The sequence below is a fragment of the Erpetoichthys calabaricus genome, chromosome 3 (genome assembly GCF_900747795.2).
Source record: "Erpetoichthys calabaricus chromosome 3, fErpCal1.3, whole genome shotgun sequence".
NCBI classification, from domain to species: domain Eukaryota; kingdom Metazoa; phylum Chordata; class Cladistia; order Polypteriformes; family Polypteridae; genus Erpetoichthys; species Erpetoichthys calabaricus.
The window spans coordinates 116,543,273-116,556,927 of NC_041396.2; the positions used below are offsets into that span (position 1 = coordinate 116,543,273).

The 13,655-nt window shown below is 37.6% G+C and overlaps 1 protein-coding gene across 3 annotated transcripts; it reads right to left on the minus strand.

Annotated features, from left to right (window-relative positions):
* Positions 1-749: 749 nt before the first annotated feature.
* On the minus strand, positions 750-12,344 carry sf3b5 (splicing factor 3b, subunit 5). 3 transcript variants are annotated; one of them, XM_028799151.2, is made up of 2 exons: positions 12,224-12,344; positions 750-1,412 (listed from the first exon to the last, which is right to left on the minus strand). In XM_028799151.2, exons 1-2 carry the CDS (start codon positions 12,318-12,320, stop codon positions 1,135-1,137), a joined length of 375 nt encoding a protein of 124 aa, XP_028654984.2. In that variant the 5' UTR covers positions 12,321-12,344; the 3' UTR covers positions 750-1,134. The 3 variants fall into 3 exon arrangements, with proteins under 3 accessions (XP_028654984.2, XP_028654985.2, XP_051780244.1); XM_028799152.2 differs by having other exon boundaries at positions 750-1,409; positions 12,224-12,326; XM_051924284.1 differs by having other exon boundaries at positions 12,230-12,313.
* Between the last annotated feature and the right edge of the window lie 1,311 nt (positions 12,345-13,655).

Below are 13,655 nucleotides of genomic sequence, written 5' to 3' on the forward strand. Positions count from 1 at the left end.
ACCATGTATAAAAAGTGTTGTCATTTCAACAAGTTTGAGATCAAAATGTGTGCAAATACCTTAAATTTAAGACTGCAATATTCACTTTAATCACCTCTGTAATTAAAACTGTGGAGCAGGGGGGAAAAATGTCTTATTTCCGAACATTATGGAGGGTTACTGTGTGTGTAAAAATAATTATTATACATATGTATTATACATACATATACACACACATACATTAATACATTGTGATGGAATGTATGGACTCTCATTCCTTACCTGGCTGGGAGGCCTGGTTGGCAAACAGATATGGAAAGAGGTGGGTGGTTCCCTGCCCTACTCAAGGATCTGGGCATTGGATGTCATCATGGGTACACGGGCATCCCATCAGGTTTAGATGGAGGAAAGTTACCCAAAAAGGAGATCAGCTTGACGGAAGGACAGGGGGATTGTTCAAGCTACATGCTCCCCAGAACTGCTACGTGACAGCAACCCTGGAGTCAGGTACACTCGAGGCCACCCACAGGGCATGCTGGGAGTTATAGTGCAGTAGAGCAGCACTGTTGAGTTCACTGGGTAAACCAGAGGGTTCTGCAAGGAGCTGAGCTTAAGAAAATTAAATTTTGAAGGTCACAAGGGATAAAACAGGGATCTAAGAATGGTCTTTAATAAGTAAATACTACACCCATAACTACTAGTATCTTCTAGAATTTAGTTCTTAACTTTTTTGGCTAATTAGAAGAACACTGAACAAACAGAAGACAACATAATGCAAAAAAAAATCTTTACTAATATATATTCATTTCACTGCAGTTAAATGACCAATGTTTTAATCAAATACATATTTTGTATGCTTCTGCCATGAGCTTCTATCATTTGAGAAATCCAGTCCGATTCTGAAGGTCAAGCGTGAACACCCATGGAGTAACCTCAGTCTCATTAACATAGCAGAAATTTCTAGTAGTGGCCTCAGGGATTAGAAAGGAATACATTGAATAAAAATGCTTTAAAAAAATGGTTATTTTAATGTGAACAGCAAACAAGTGAAAATTAATGGAAATATTAATGTCCTGCTTGTCTGTGTCAGTCAAAGGCATCATTATATCCTTATTCTGTATCCAATAGTAAAAAGGATTTAAACCTCAAAGTCATCTACACATCATCAGGCTTATCAGCTGGAGGTCCACAGGGTTGTAGCATCTTCTCCATTAGGTTGAACCGGACACGAGCTTTGCTCTCATTCTCAGCAATAGCGAAGTAATTCAGTAGGTCAAAGTGTCCCATGTAGGAACAGTAAGAGTCCCGGTGTTGATTCACAAGCCATTCCCATTTTGTGGTGTCTGCATGGCCCGTCCCAATGTACTTGGACTGCAAATGTTCCAGCTGGCTGTGGATTGTGTAACGGTCTGTCATGGTTAAACTGGATACTGCTGAAAAGCAAACAGGTGCAAATTAGACTGACTGAAATTCCTTATCATCTCTAGTGATCTATATTACTTTTTCACTAACACTGAAAAAAAAGCAGGATAAAATACTGGATTGGAGAATAAGCTTACTAGCATCTTATAACTCTTGAATATGCACATTTAGAAAAACAAATTAACAGAAATTTGCTATTCTTTGGTATATTAAAGTATTCGATGAAATAACTGATAAGAACATGAAATAGTTTATCATAAGATCGACTTGAAACAAAATTTAGTATCTGTTTGCTTATTTACAGCAAATAAAAGCTGAGAGTCTAATTTCCCTCATTTATTTCTTTGTAGTTTGTTAAAATTACCCATATCTTTATCTTTAAAACAGTGAATTTCTGTGGAAATAAGATTAGAACATTAAAAAAGTTAAAATTATATATAATTTCCTTTTTAATCTGATCTCTTGACATTTGTGCTATTGCTCTAAGCAATTCATTGCATGAATGATCATTGTGATAAATAGAACCAAGATCTAGGACACTTGCTACTTGAAGTTGCAAATGGTGTTAGATTTTGCTAATGGTAGTTCACTTTTGGCAAAGTAAAATGCTATCTACACTCCTTTACAGGAGGTGGCAACAATGTACCAATGGTGATTGCCAAACATTATATTGTAACAGGCCGTCTCTGTTCCAGCACCTTCTACACTCAAGCCTGTCTCTTGCGCTCCACATTTCATTTGTATATCATGCTGCACCTTTGGAAAGCGCAGTGCTCAGTAGCTATCCATGGCCTGAATTTGAAGCCAGATCATTACATTATGAAAGAGAAGAGAGGAGAAGTAAACTCATTACATACATGTCACTGCAAACATATCATCATTAAAAACCTGTTTGTTCCACAATGTTTTTATTTTTCCCCCTCAAATAGCAAGTCATGAGACAGGAAAAAAGTGAATAAGAGGAGGGAATTTGATTTCACTCTAAATAATTTCAGGTAGCACTTTGGGTTGGGTGGTGTTACATTTTGATAGAATGATGGGAAAAGTTAATAGCCCCAGGATGTTGGGCTACCGATTTTGCACACCCTGTGAATGCAACTGCCTTGTCATATCATGAAAAATACCTCCTTAGTTTCATAATTTAATAGTCTCCTACAATTCTCATTTTTACACTGTATGCATATCTATGTGAATGTGTATATAGGGGTAAACATATACCGTGTTTCCCCGAAAATAAGACCTACTCTGAAAATAAGCCCTAGAATGATTTTCAGGCTACTCTGTAATATAAGCCCTACCCCAAAAATAAGCCCTAGTCAAGATCGTCAGCTGAAAAGTAAGTAGCCTAAAGGCCAGGTTTATACTTCACGCCATGCATCAATTCAGGATGCGCCCATTCCAGCAGTATCGGCGCAAGACAGAAACAAAATCCTTGTACGGAGCATCAGCTCATCGCAAGGTAAACACAAACACATACATACACTAACGTCATTTTAGCTTCACCAAATCCCCAAACCTTCATGTCTTTGGATGGAAAGCTGAGCCCACTGTGGAAACCCACCAGGAATACATGCAAACTCCAGGCAGGGATCACACGGGATGCGACTCCCCGCGAGACAACCGCGCTACCGCTCTGCCACTGTGCCATCCTTATATGTGTAACTATTAACAGTATTCATTATTTAAACAAAGTTAATGATTTATCTGTAAAATGTAAAATACATATTTAATGCATCATGAACGTGATATCAAGTATAAATCTAAGAATTCTAAATGTGCAGAGAGCTGGAATATCATAAATGTAATTAATGTGTTCTGTGGGGCGATTGCTGCTGTCTGTTCAGGAGGAAGTTCCGAAGCGTGTAATAATTTAACAACTGGGTTGATTTTAAGATGATGTTTACAACGGTCTGCTTTAATGATAAAGTAAACTACGAGGTTAATGGCGAAATTTTTACTTTAATCACAAAATAAGACATTTTCATTATGTCCTTGTTTTTCTCTCTGGCTCAAATATGCTGCAGTACATTCTGATGTTATTGTGAAAGTGGAAAAAAAAGACGGCAAAGAAGATAGTATGCGAGACTTTTTAAAATATGTCATTACTTTGGGGAGTATGCGATGCTTGAATATAAAAGCATCACAAATGCATTTGTATGTCAGCATTTTGCTTCACCACATTGACCCATTCATCAAACGCACATCGATCTTGGAGGATCCTAAAAGCGGCTGGAGTAGCAAGAAATTCAGGCTGGAATTCAGGGTTTGAATGTGGAGAGTTATGATGATATTCCTGAAGAAGATGACATGACTGTACTTGGATAAATGTATATTGTTGTTCATGAATAAATAATAAGACATCCCCTGAAAATAAGCCATAGTGCATCTTTAGGAGCAAAAATTTATGTAAGACCCCATCTTATTTTCGGGGAAACACGGTATATGCACACACACTAGCTGTGGTCTATAGTTTAACTATATTGATGAACTTGCACCAGCTAAGTGGGTTAGGACAGGTTGTACTTTGCCCGAGATGGCCGTGTAGTCAACGGCAGCTATGGCACAAATTGTATGGTAGCTCTTTGTGTGAGTGTACAATGTGCATGTACCACAAATCTGAGTATGTCTGCTTCAGTTGAATTTGAAGTGAGGTGAGTGCAAGCACTTTCTCATCATGTGCAAGTCACACTTGTATACGCTTCTACATCCTCAACAGAATTCACATCAACTCCCATGGCTGTGGTTGAGCATGAAACACCGCGGACTGCTCCATACACATACATCTTTTGTAGCGAGAACTGTGGTGCATGCAAGCGCCAAAAAAATGTAAAAGTGCATGCATGCGCCATCTAGTGGCTGTTTTTTGAGCGTGAGCAGAACAGACTGCTCCATACATACATACACACACACACACATAGGTCTTTCATTTATATATGTCTAATTAATATATATATATATATATATATATATATATATATATATACATACATACACACACACACACACATATACACACACAAAATCAGGAATAATGAACCCCTTCCTCCCCCCACCTAAGACTTTAAAGATTTACCAATTAAAGTATTCAAAGAATTATATTTTACCTTGGATGACATCTTTTATCAGTTGAATGACACAATAAATCAACAAAGGAAATGCACACTCTATAATGTAGTATTCCTGAGTAGCAGGATTTTTTGTTAATATAGTAATTTCTATATAATACTGTTTTTAAAACCCTCTTAAGTTTACATATACATAATAGTTTAAAAGTTTATATATAAACTAAACAAAATTAAGCCTTTGTGAACTCAATAATGATAATTAATTTGCTTCAGCTGTGATGCATAAACCAATCCCACCCATGAATGTTTTAATGGTGAGCTGCAATCGTGGATAAATCTAAGCAGAATACCATTCCTACTGTCAAGCACAGAGGTGGGTCAGTAATGATGTGATGTTTTTCTGCTGCAGGAACTGGCAATCGTGAATATGCAACTGGCACAATTTGCATTGGGGGAAGGTAAGGGGAAAAAAAAAAACAAAAAAACAATGCATTTCATACATTATATAGTTTATGCCTACATTTTGTCATTTACTACTAGAATATGAAAAACGTTTCTGTTTTAAAAATGTGTTTACACAGATTACTGTAGAAATGGAACACACATGAAATGCGTGTGTTCCAAATAACGATCTATTATTTCCACTCTAAAATCCACTTCACTCCCAGATAATCAATCAAGGCATGAGCTGGGTGAAGTTCGTGCATGTTCTAAGTTGGTGGGGGGATGGAATAGTCAGCTGTTTTCAGCTCGTCTTTATCTGCACATTTAGAAGACAAGACAATGGCGGAGAGGTGCGAATGGATTTAAGGTGGGACGGACCTACGAGTTTTTTCATAGGCTCTGGTAATTCTAGTGTTAGAACAAGTGCCCAGTGGGGATAAAAAACATCCAATAAATAAATCCATTAAAATCCGAGGTTAAAATGCAGAAGTTAAAAAGCTGTCTCTCGTTATTCTCCGACCCACCTCCGTCTCACCCATTGCTTGCAGCTGGTGGAGACCAACAGCCACAAGTTCCTTCAGCTAACCTCCGTCTTGGTCCCCTTCCGGATGTCACTGCCAGACCGTCGAGGTCAGCTTTCCTCCCCTGATCCTTCATGCACCCGCAGTCATTACTCAGATCCCACGGGAGGACACCTCTCTGCTCACCCCACTTGCTTGTTTTCAGTGGGGCGAACTAGCCCCTAGAGCGCAACTGACTAACGCTCCTATGCAGGGCCCCAGCTCGTGATGTCTCCTCATCCAAAGTGGCCAGATCGTCCTGCCAAGCTGTCATTCATTCACTTACTTTAACCTCGATTTACTTCACCTCCATCGATCGATCTCTCTATACATCGCCCTATGATTTCTCTCTCCCCTTCTCTGGTGTCAATCCGTATAATATATATATATATATATATATATATATATATATATATATATATATATATATATATATACACACACACACATACATACACACACACACACACACACACATCCCCGCATGACTCCGTGGGTGCAGCGCCTTAATCACACAATGCAGGAAGCAAATGAGGCAATCAAGAACGACCGCACCCACATGTGCAGGTGCGACAAGCTCCAATTACCTCACTAATTCCCCACGGTTGTGCGATCGCGCCCACTGAGAACAGCACGGTTATAAGGATTTTAAAAAGCCGGCCTTTTTTTCGGAAGCCGCGGACCCACTATACCACAACAACTTTAGATAATATAAAATTAAGCAATATTGAGAGTTAGTCCTGATACTCCGTATATCCAATTCATTATAATAACTATTCATGGTGGCTCTAAAATCCGTACTAACCCCTACTCTCTCTTCTGTTTCTTTTTCTGGTTTCTTTGTGGTGGCGGCTTGCGCCACCACCATCTACTCAAAGCACCGTGATATTCCAACATTGATGGATTAAAAGCCAGAAGTCTGCATGACCATCATCATCAAGTCCTTCCGTGAGAACTTTAAATACAAAGAGGACTATTTCATTTTTGTTAGGTAGAATGCCCAGAGGGGACTGGGCGGTCTCGTGGCCTGGAACCCCTGCAGATTTTATTTTTTTCTCCAGCCGTCTGGAGTTTTTTTTTTGTTTTTTCTGTCCTCCCTGGCCATCAGACCTTACTCTTATTCTATGTTAACTAATATTGTCTTATTTTAATTTCTTACTTTGTCTTTTATTTTTCTTTTCTTCATTATGTAAAGCACTTTGAGCTACTTTTTTTATGAAAATGTGCTATATAAATAAATGTTGTTGTTGTTTTCTGCTTGTTGCCTTTTTTTAATTAACAGAACCAAATGATTCTAATAACCTAACAAGCAACATGGAGAACATGCCTAAAGAAGCAGTAGTAGAGAAGAAAGAAGGAGGAAAAAAAAACAACAAAAAAAAAAAAACAATGAAGGAAAAGATGTTAGTTGCTGAAAGAAATTCACACTCATTGAAATGGCAATGGCTTGGCTTTTAGCATTCAGATATAGAACAAAGGGAGACGTTTTATAAACTGCTCAAGAAGACGACTGACAAATTCATGCAGATGACAGAAACAACTTATTTGTTTTGTCACCTCAAACAGTAACCCAGACACTACGGAAAAGGCATCAGCATCAAACTTGTATAACTGCCATAAACCCTGCCTCTCCCCCCACACAAGCTAAGCTATTTATTTGTTTTAGACCCAAGCAATGCAATATGGTACAAAGGCAGTTAAAGAGAGAAACCACAGCTATTTTCTATCATACAGCCAAAGACATGGTATTTGTCAGCACGGCACACAGAACATGTTACAAACAGCTGCTTTATGATGACCACAGATACTAACTTACTAAGACGCAATTTTTTTGTGAAGGAAGCCCTTCCAAAAGTATAAATTTAGACTTGAAAACAACATATATTGAATAATGTGCCTGTGTGCAGGTTTATCTAAACTTGCATTGACCAATTGTGGGGATGCACCCATCAATCGATCGGCCGGCAATCGGCACACAGAACATGTTACAAACAGCTGCTTTATGATGACCACAGATACTAACTTATTAAGACGCAATTTTTTTGTGAAGGAAGCCCTTCCAAAAGTATAAATTTAGACTTGAAAACAACATATATTGAATAATGTGCCTGTGTGCATGTTTATCTAAACTTGCACTGACCAATTGTGGGGATGCACCCATCAATCGATCGGCCGGCAATGGAAATTGGCCAAGCTTTAGATTCGTCAAAAAAATTTTGATCTCTGGTTTTCGACAGATCTCTAAGTTTTAGGGTCCCTTGATACTGAAAACATTTAAATCTTGAAGACTGGTGTGTGTCACAGTTTCTTGAGGAGGATCTAGAGCAAAAATGACTGGACTTGAAAAATACCAAACTTGAAAACTTAAGCCTGTTATAAGATAATGTGCCGATTAGTTTTTGAGCCAATTTGTGCAAGAGAAAGAGGCACTCTAGAGGAATTCTCAAATACCGTAATTCTGCAATTACTTATGAATTCTTCTCATCAATTTCTTTTGTAATTGCCTATTTTATGATCAGAAAGAGCAGCATCAAAGCAGTAAATAATTACTGAAAGGTTATAGAATAGATTGGGTAACTTGGTTCCTAAGGTGCAAAGCCTAATGACACTCATGTCAGAATTTTTTTTTTCTTTTGCAGCAAACTTCCTGCAGTGTAAACAAAGAGCAGCAAGTGGAAGCTTATTTGATCAGGGAATGAGAGGTGATTGGTACATTAGCCTTTATGTTAAAGAAAGTGGAGTAATACACTGAAAAAAGGATTATCTGAGAAGCCATCCTGTGCAACTAGACAAATGGCAAGAAAAGCTGCTTTAAGAAATTCAGACCTTTAGTTTGTTCTTTAAATTAAAACGGACACCATTTGAGTTTGGACAGCATGTTTGTTCAACATGTAGAAGCTTACACTTTTATTTGGAGAAAAGATGGAATTTGAAATTGCTGCTTAGTAAACAATAGACTTTTTTTTAAAGATTTGTACTGTGTTTATAATTTGTTGCTGTGTGTCAAACAGCACAAGTTTCGGTAAGAAACATGTACTACATAATTAAAATGGTAATCCATATTTTACTATTACACTTCAAGAATTACGAATGTCTAGTTGAAGGAAGGGGCGGTACGGTGGCGCAGTGGGTAGCGCTGCTGCCTCGCAGTAAGGAGACCTGGGTTCGCTTCCCGGGTCCTCCCTGCATGGAGTTTGCATGTTCTCCCCATGTCTGCGTGGGTTTCCTCCGGGTGCTCCGGATTCATCCCACAGTCCAAAGACATGCAGGTTAGATGCATTGGCGATTCTAAATTGTCCCTAGTGTGTGCATGCCCTGCGGTGGGATGGCGCCCTGCCCGGGGTTTGTTTCCTGCCTTGCGCCCTGTGTTGGCTGGGACTGGCTCCAGCAGACCCCTGTGACCCTGTAGTTAGGATATAGCAGGTTGGATAATGGATGGATAAATGTATAGTTGATGGAAATGAAGGAAAAAACATCTGTATAAACATAGTAAATATAAATATTAACAGCAAAAAGCTGTAGTGCAATTAAGGATTTAAAATGATTAAAACTTTACAAACCTTTCTGAAAACATGTTTTCACTTTGTCATTAGTAGACTGATGGGGCAAAAATGGCTAATGTAAAATTCAAATATACAACACAATAAAGTATGCAGAAAGTAGGTCCGAAGAGTCCAAATCCACAGTATATTGTTAATTAGCAAAATGCTTCAAAATAAAGATATTAATTTGTTGCCATATTACTCAACCTTAATATTAGCATTGTTATTCATATTTGCAATATTTTTAAGGGTATTCTTTTAGGAACTGCATGTCACCTTGGATGCAGTAATTGAAAGTAAAAGTTAAATATACATAAAACAAAAAATAGCCAACATTTTGATCTAAAAATAACCAAATTATGACATATTCAAATAAAAATTCTGATATTCAGCTTTGTGTAAAATATTTCTTTAAAATGTGATAATATCTGTAAAAAGCAGAGTTTGAATAAGGAACATGAAAAAAGTTGTCCTCAGTATTAGAAACTTGAAAGGGTTCCATTATTGAACCCTTAACAAGAATTCATAGGGAAATGACATCCCTGACCCCTGCTTTGCTTCTACTGATTGTGTGAGCTGGTGGAGTATGGAGGTTTCTAGAGTTATTAGTTAATTGCTTCGGAAACTGTTTTGGTACCAGTACTTTGCAAATGGGGGCAGCCATTGAATGTATGAAAGAGGAAAATACTACAGATAAAACATAAGGTGAAATAAAAATAAACACCAAACTAATATATAATTTGAACCATACAGAGTATCTGTTTTAAAAATAGACTACAAGCAAGAGAGACAGTGGCTTTGGACAGGATAAATTATAGTATTCACAGATTCATCCATCCTTTAAAAAAAATTTTCCAAGGCAGAGGTCAGCTTAAATCTATCCCAAGAAGCCAAGGGCAGAGGTTCTAAGAACCCCTTGACAGGGTGAACACACACAAACAAAACATGGGATGATTTAGCATTGCCGATTTACCTGCGGGTCTTTGGACTATGGGAAGAAACCAGAGCAAACAGACACAAACCCACATGCAAATTCCATACAGGTGGGCACCCACAGGGTGTGATCTCTGGAATCCTTCCTGACAGGCAGAAGCACTTCCACTGCATTACCACCTAATTAGTTGAGTAATACCATATCTATATTAACTGACCTAAAAAAAAAAAATTGAGGAAAAAAATACCCTGTTATATTAGTAACACAGTGCACTGTCCAGGCCCCCTTGGCCATCTCTTGAATTCCACCCATGGGATGCATATTTAATAGTTTACTAGAGGATTTCCCAACTCCCTTAAATTGTTTTATAGAATTACTGAAATACTGCCTATACAAGTAAACCTTAATTCAAAATTTATTTACATGTACAACTTTTGTTTCTGTGAATATTACTGCCCTCTGACTCCTTTTTTGAAACAATGAGGTACACATGCAAAGGAAAAAAAAAACAACATCAGAAATATGGTACACTTCAGATTAGTGTTATTTTGTCTCAATCCTAGAGGTATGAAACATTTTCATTGACTAAGCAATGTACAGAAGCAACTAAAAAGGCAAATAAAATGTTAGGTTATATCATAAAAACTGTAAGTCAGGGGTTGCTATGCCCAAACTATATAATGCAATAGCAAGACCACATCTGGAGTATTCTGTGCAGTTCTTGTCATCACAGTACAAGACATGGCAGCACTTGAAACTGTACAGAGGAGAGCAAACAACTGCATCCAAAGGAATTAAGAATCTGTCGTACTCTGACAGACACAGAGAATTAAACCTGTTCAGTCTCCAACAGAGGAAATGGTGTGGTGACCTAATCCGGGTATTTGAAATCATCAAAGGCATTGATAAAGTAGATCCAGAAACATTCTTTCATCTTAATGGTGAATCACGTACTCAAGGACATAAGTGGAAATGAAGGGGAAGTGCATTTTAAAATTGAAGCCAGGAAGCACTTCTTTATGCAAAGAGTTGTGGGACTCTGGAACAAACTACCAAGACATGTAGCTGAAGCAGAAACCTTGACAACCTTTATAAAAAAATCAGGAGGAGATAATGGGTCAGATTAGCTACTAGCTAAACAAACAGACAGGATGGACTGAACGGTCTCCTCTTGTTTGTCAAATTTTTTACGTTCTAACCTGTCAATTCTTCTTTCAGGTGAATGCTTTTGCTGAATAGTGTCCAATATGTGCACCTAGAATGGAAATGCATAACGAATGGAAAACTCCATATATTGCAAAAAAATTTTTTCATCTGAAACAAAAACTAATTTGTCATGTTTCCGGTTTATTTAACATTAAGTTTCAACATAATGGCCATAAAAGTACAGATGCAACTAATAAAACGGAACTACATTTGAAAGCTTGTAAGAAAGTAATCCACTTTTGAATGGAAAACATCCTTATAACTCTGGTCACAAAATATGGATACTCGTTTTGTAGGAATGCAAATCGCATAAGGCAGAGGCGTTTAAAATCCACTTAGCATGTACATAAAGAATAGAAGTAGTCCTGAGAAGAGATGATGGGCTTTACCTAGGCGGCAGTGAAAACCTGCAGCTCTTCCAAAAAAATTAGGCACCTTTATTTATGCAAGTAGGATAAGAAGTGGTATAACATGCTCTAATGTAAACGGACCATTTCACACGCACGCACGGGGAAAAGAATTTGAATAAATGAAGACATGAATTAATTACATACATTTATTGCCAAGGCCATGTATAACTAATTTTCAACTTTTACCCTGTTACAGATTTACTTAGGCTATGTTACTGTTGCAAAACCTACGGTCTCATTTACCTTTAGAGGCAAAAAAAATCATGTATGTCCCGTTTTTAGTATTTATAATAAAATAACATCAAACAGTGCTTAACAATATAATCTAGGCACGTTTCACTATTAAACAGCTTATACAATGACAATTGTTCTTAACTAATGTAAATTATCCTGCTATGTCTCTTCTTTGAAAGAAAAATTAAAACATACACACACTCTAGGCTTCTATCTACGCAGTATTTTTTCCAACATTTTCACTACGTACAAGACAAGGAACAACATAATTTACAACCAACAGAACAAGGAAAAAGCAATTTCACACACTCTTTGAACACAGAATACATAAAATTACGCATAGATTGATACGAACACGACATTCTTTGTAGTAAATTATAATAATAATAACAATAGAGAGAGATTTAAATCGTAAGAACAAACTTACCTTTACAACAACATAAAAAATAAAGCCCAAAACACAGCCGTCGCAAAGCAATGTGGGATATTAAATTAAACGTGCTACGGTGTCTCGCAAGGTTCATGAAATACTCATCGAATGGCGACAGAAATTTCGGAAACGCTTTTCTTCCGAAGTAATGCATTAGTAGGCTCGTTGAAATCACATTGGATATATCAGATTCAGAGGTACTGTAAAATAAAACACCGAAAAATTAAATGATCAAAAATAACCACGTTTAGCAGAACCATGCCTTTTTAAAAAATGCTATGCGTATCTTTGTTGCAAATTGGAAGAGAAGCACTTTCGTGTTTTGTATTTGTAAAATTCAGTTGGTACTTGTTGTTCGTGAAATTGACTTTTTATACAGTGCCACTATATATATATGTTATGTTTGAAACAAATTAACTGAATATAATAAATATTTACAAGCATATCTTAATCAAAATGTTTATGCAGGAAATTTTAAATTTAACAACTGGTAGACCTAAGCAGTTGCCCGATCTAGTCACTCTTAATTTGGGCAGGCCCAATCTAGAGTAAATAATAAACTACAGTACAGCTAAAAGGCAAGAATTATTCTGAAAATTGGGGCAACGATTCAGCGGGTTGGAACATGGATGGATGGATGTCTTCTTTGATCATTTAGAATAGGAATTACAGTAGGTGGACTATAGAAGATGAGTGACCTTTTTTGAGTTATGTTTAAACACCATTCTAAGGTAATAGATAGGAATATGTCTTAGAGAAAACTGTTTAATGAAAGCTGAAATTAAAGGTTTAAAACTGAGTGTGAGTGTGGGTGTGCTTGTATATGGACCCTGTGACAGACTTGTATCCTGCCTGGGGGTGGTTTGTGTCTTACATCGAGATACTGGGATAGGCTGTAGCCTCCACAGCCCTGAGCTGGACTAATTGGGTTTGAGAATATCATATTATAATACTGAATAGCTGGGAACCATTGTACAGGGCGCCTTGGAAAGAAATACTACAAAAGTACCAAATATGATATAGAGAGAGAGGTTACCTTGGCAGCGTTAGAAACCAGCATTGTTTTCCCTAACAGCTTAGTGGCAGAAACAAATCTCCTGAGGGAAGTACCTGAAATCCTACTGCATATGAGCAAAAGATGACAGTGCTGCTGCCATGCAGTAAAGAAACCAGAGTCTGCATCATGGGTCCTCCATGCATGGGTGCTCCAATTTCCTCCCAATGTCCAAAGATATGCAGGATAGGTGAATTGGTGACACTAAATTACTCCTGCTGTGTGAGAGTGTGTGTGTGTGTGTGTTCACCCTGTCCAGGGTTTGTTCCTTCCTTGTGCTCTGTGCTAGCTGGGATAGGCTTCTGCAATCCTCAATAGCTTGCACATGTTTGCATATTAGCATTGTCTTTTAGTTTTCTCCCACATCAGGCTTGC

Bases quoted from the DNA above. Each gene is read 5' to 3' on its own strand.
- sf3b5 (XM_028799151.2), bottom strand. From the start codon at position 12,320: ATGAACCTTGCGAGACACCGTAGCACGTTTAATTTAATATCCCACATT. The intron at 1,413-12,223 runs GTAAGTTTGTTC...TTTGCTTTTCAG, and splicing joins TTTTTTATGTTGTTGTAAAG to CAGTATCCAGTTTAACCATG.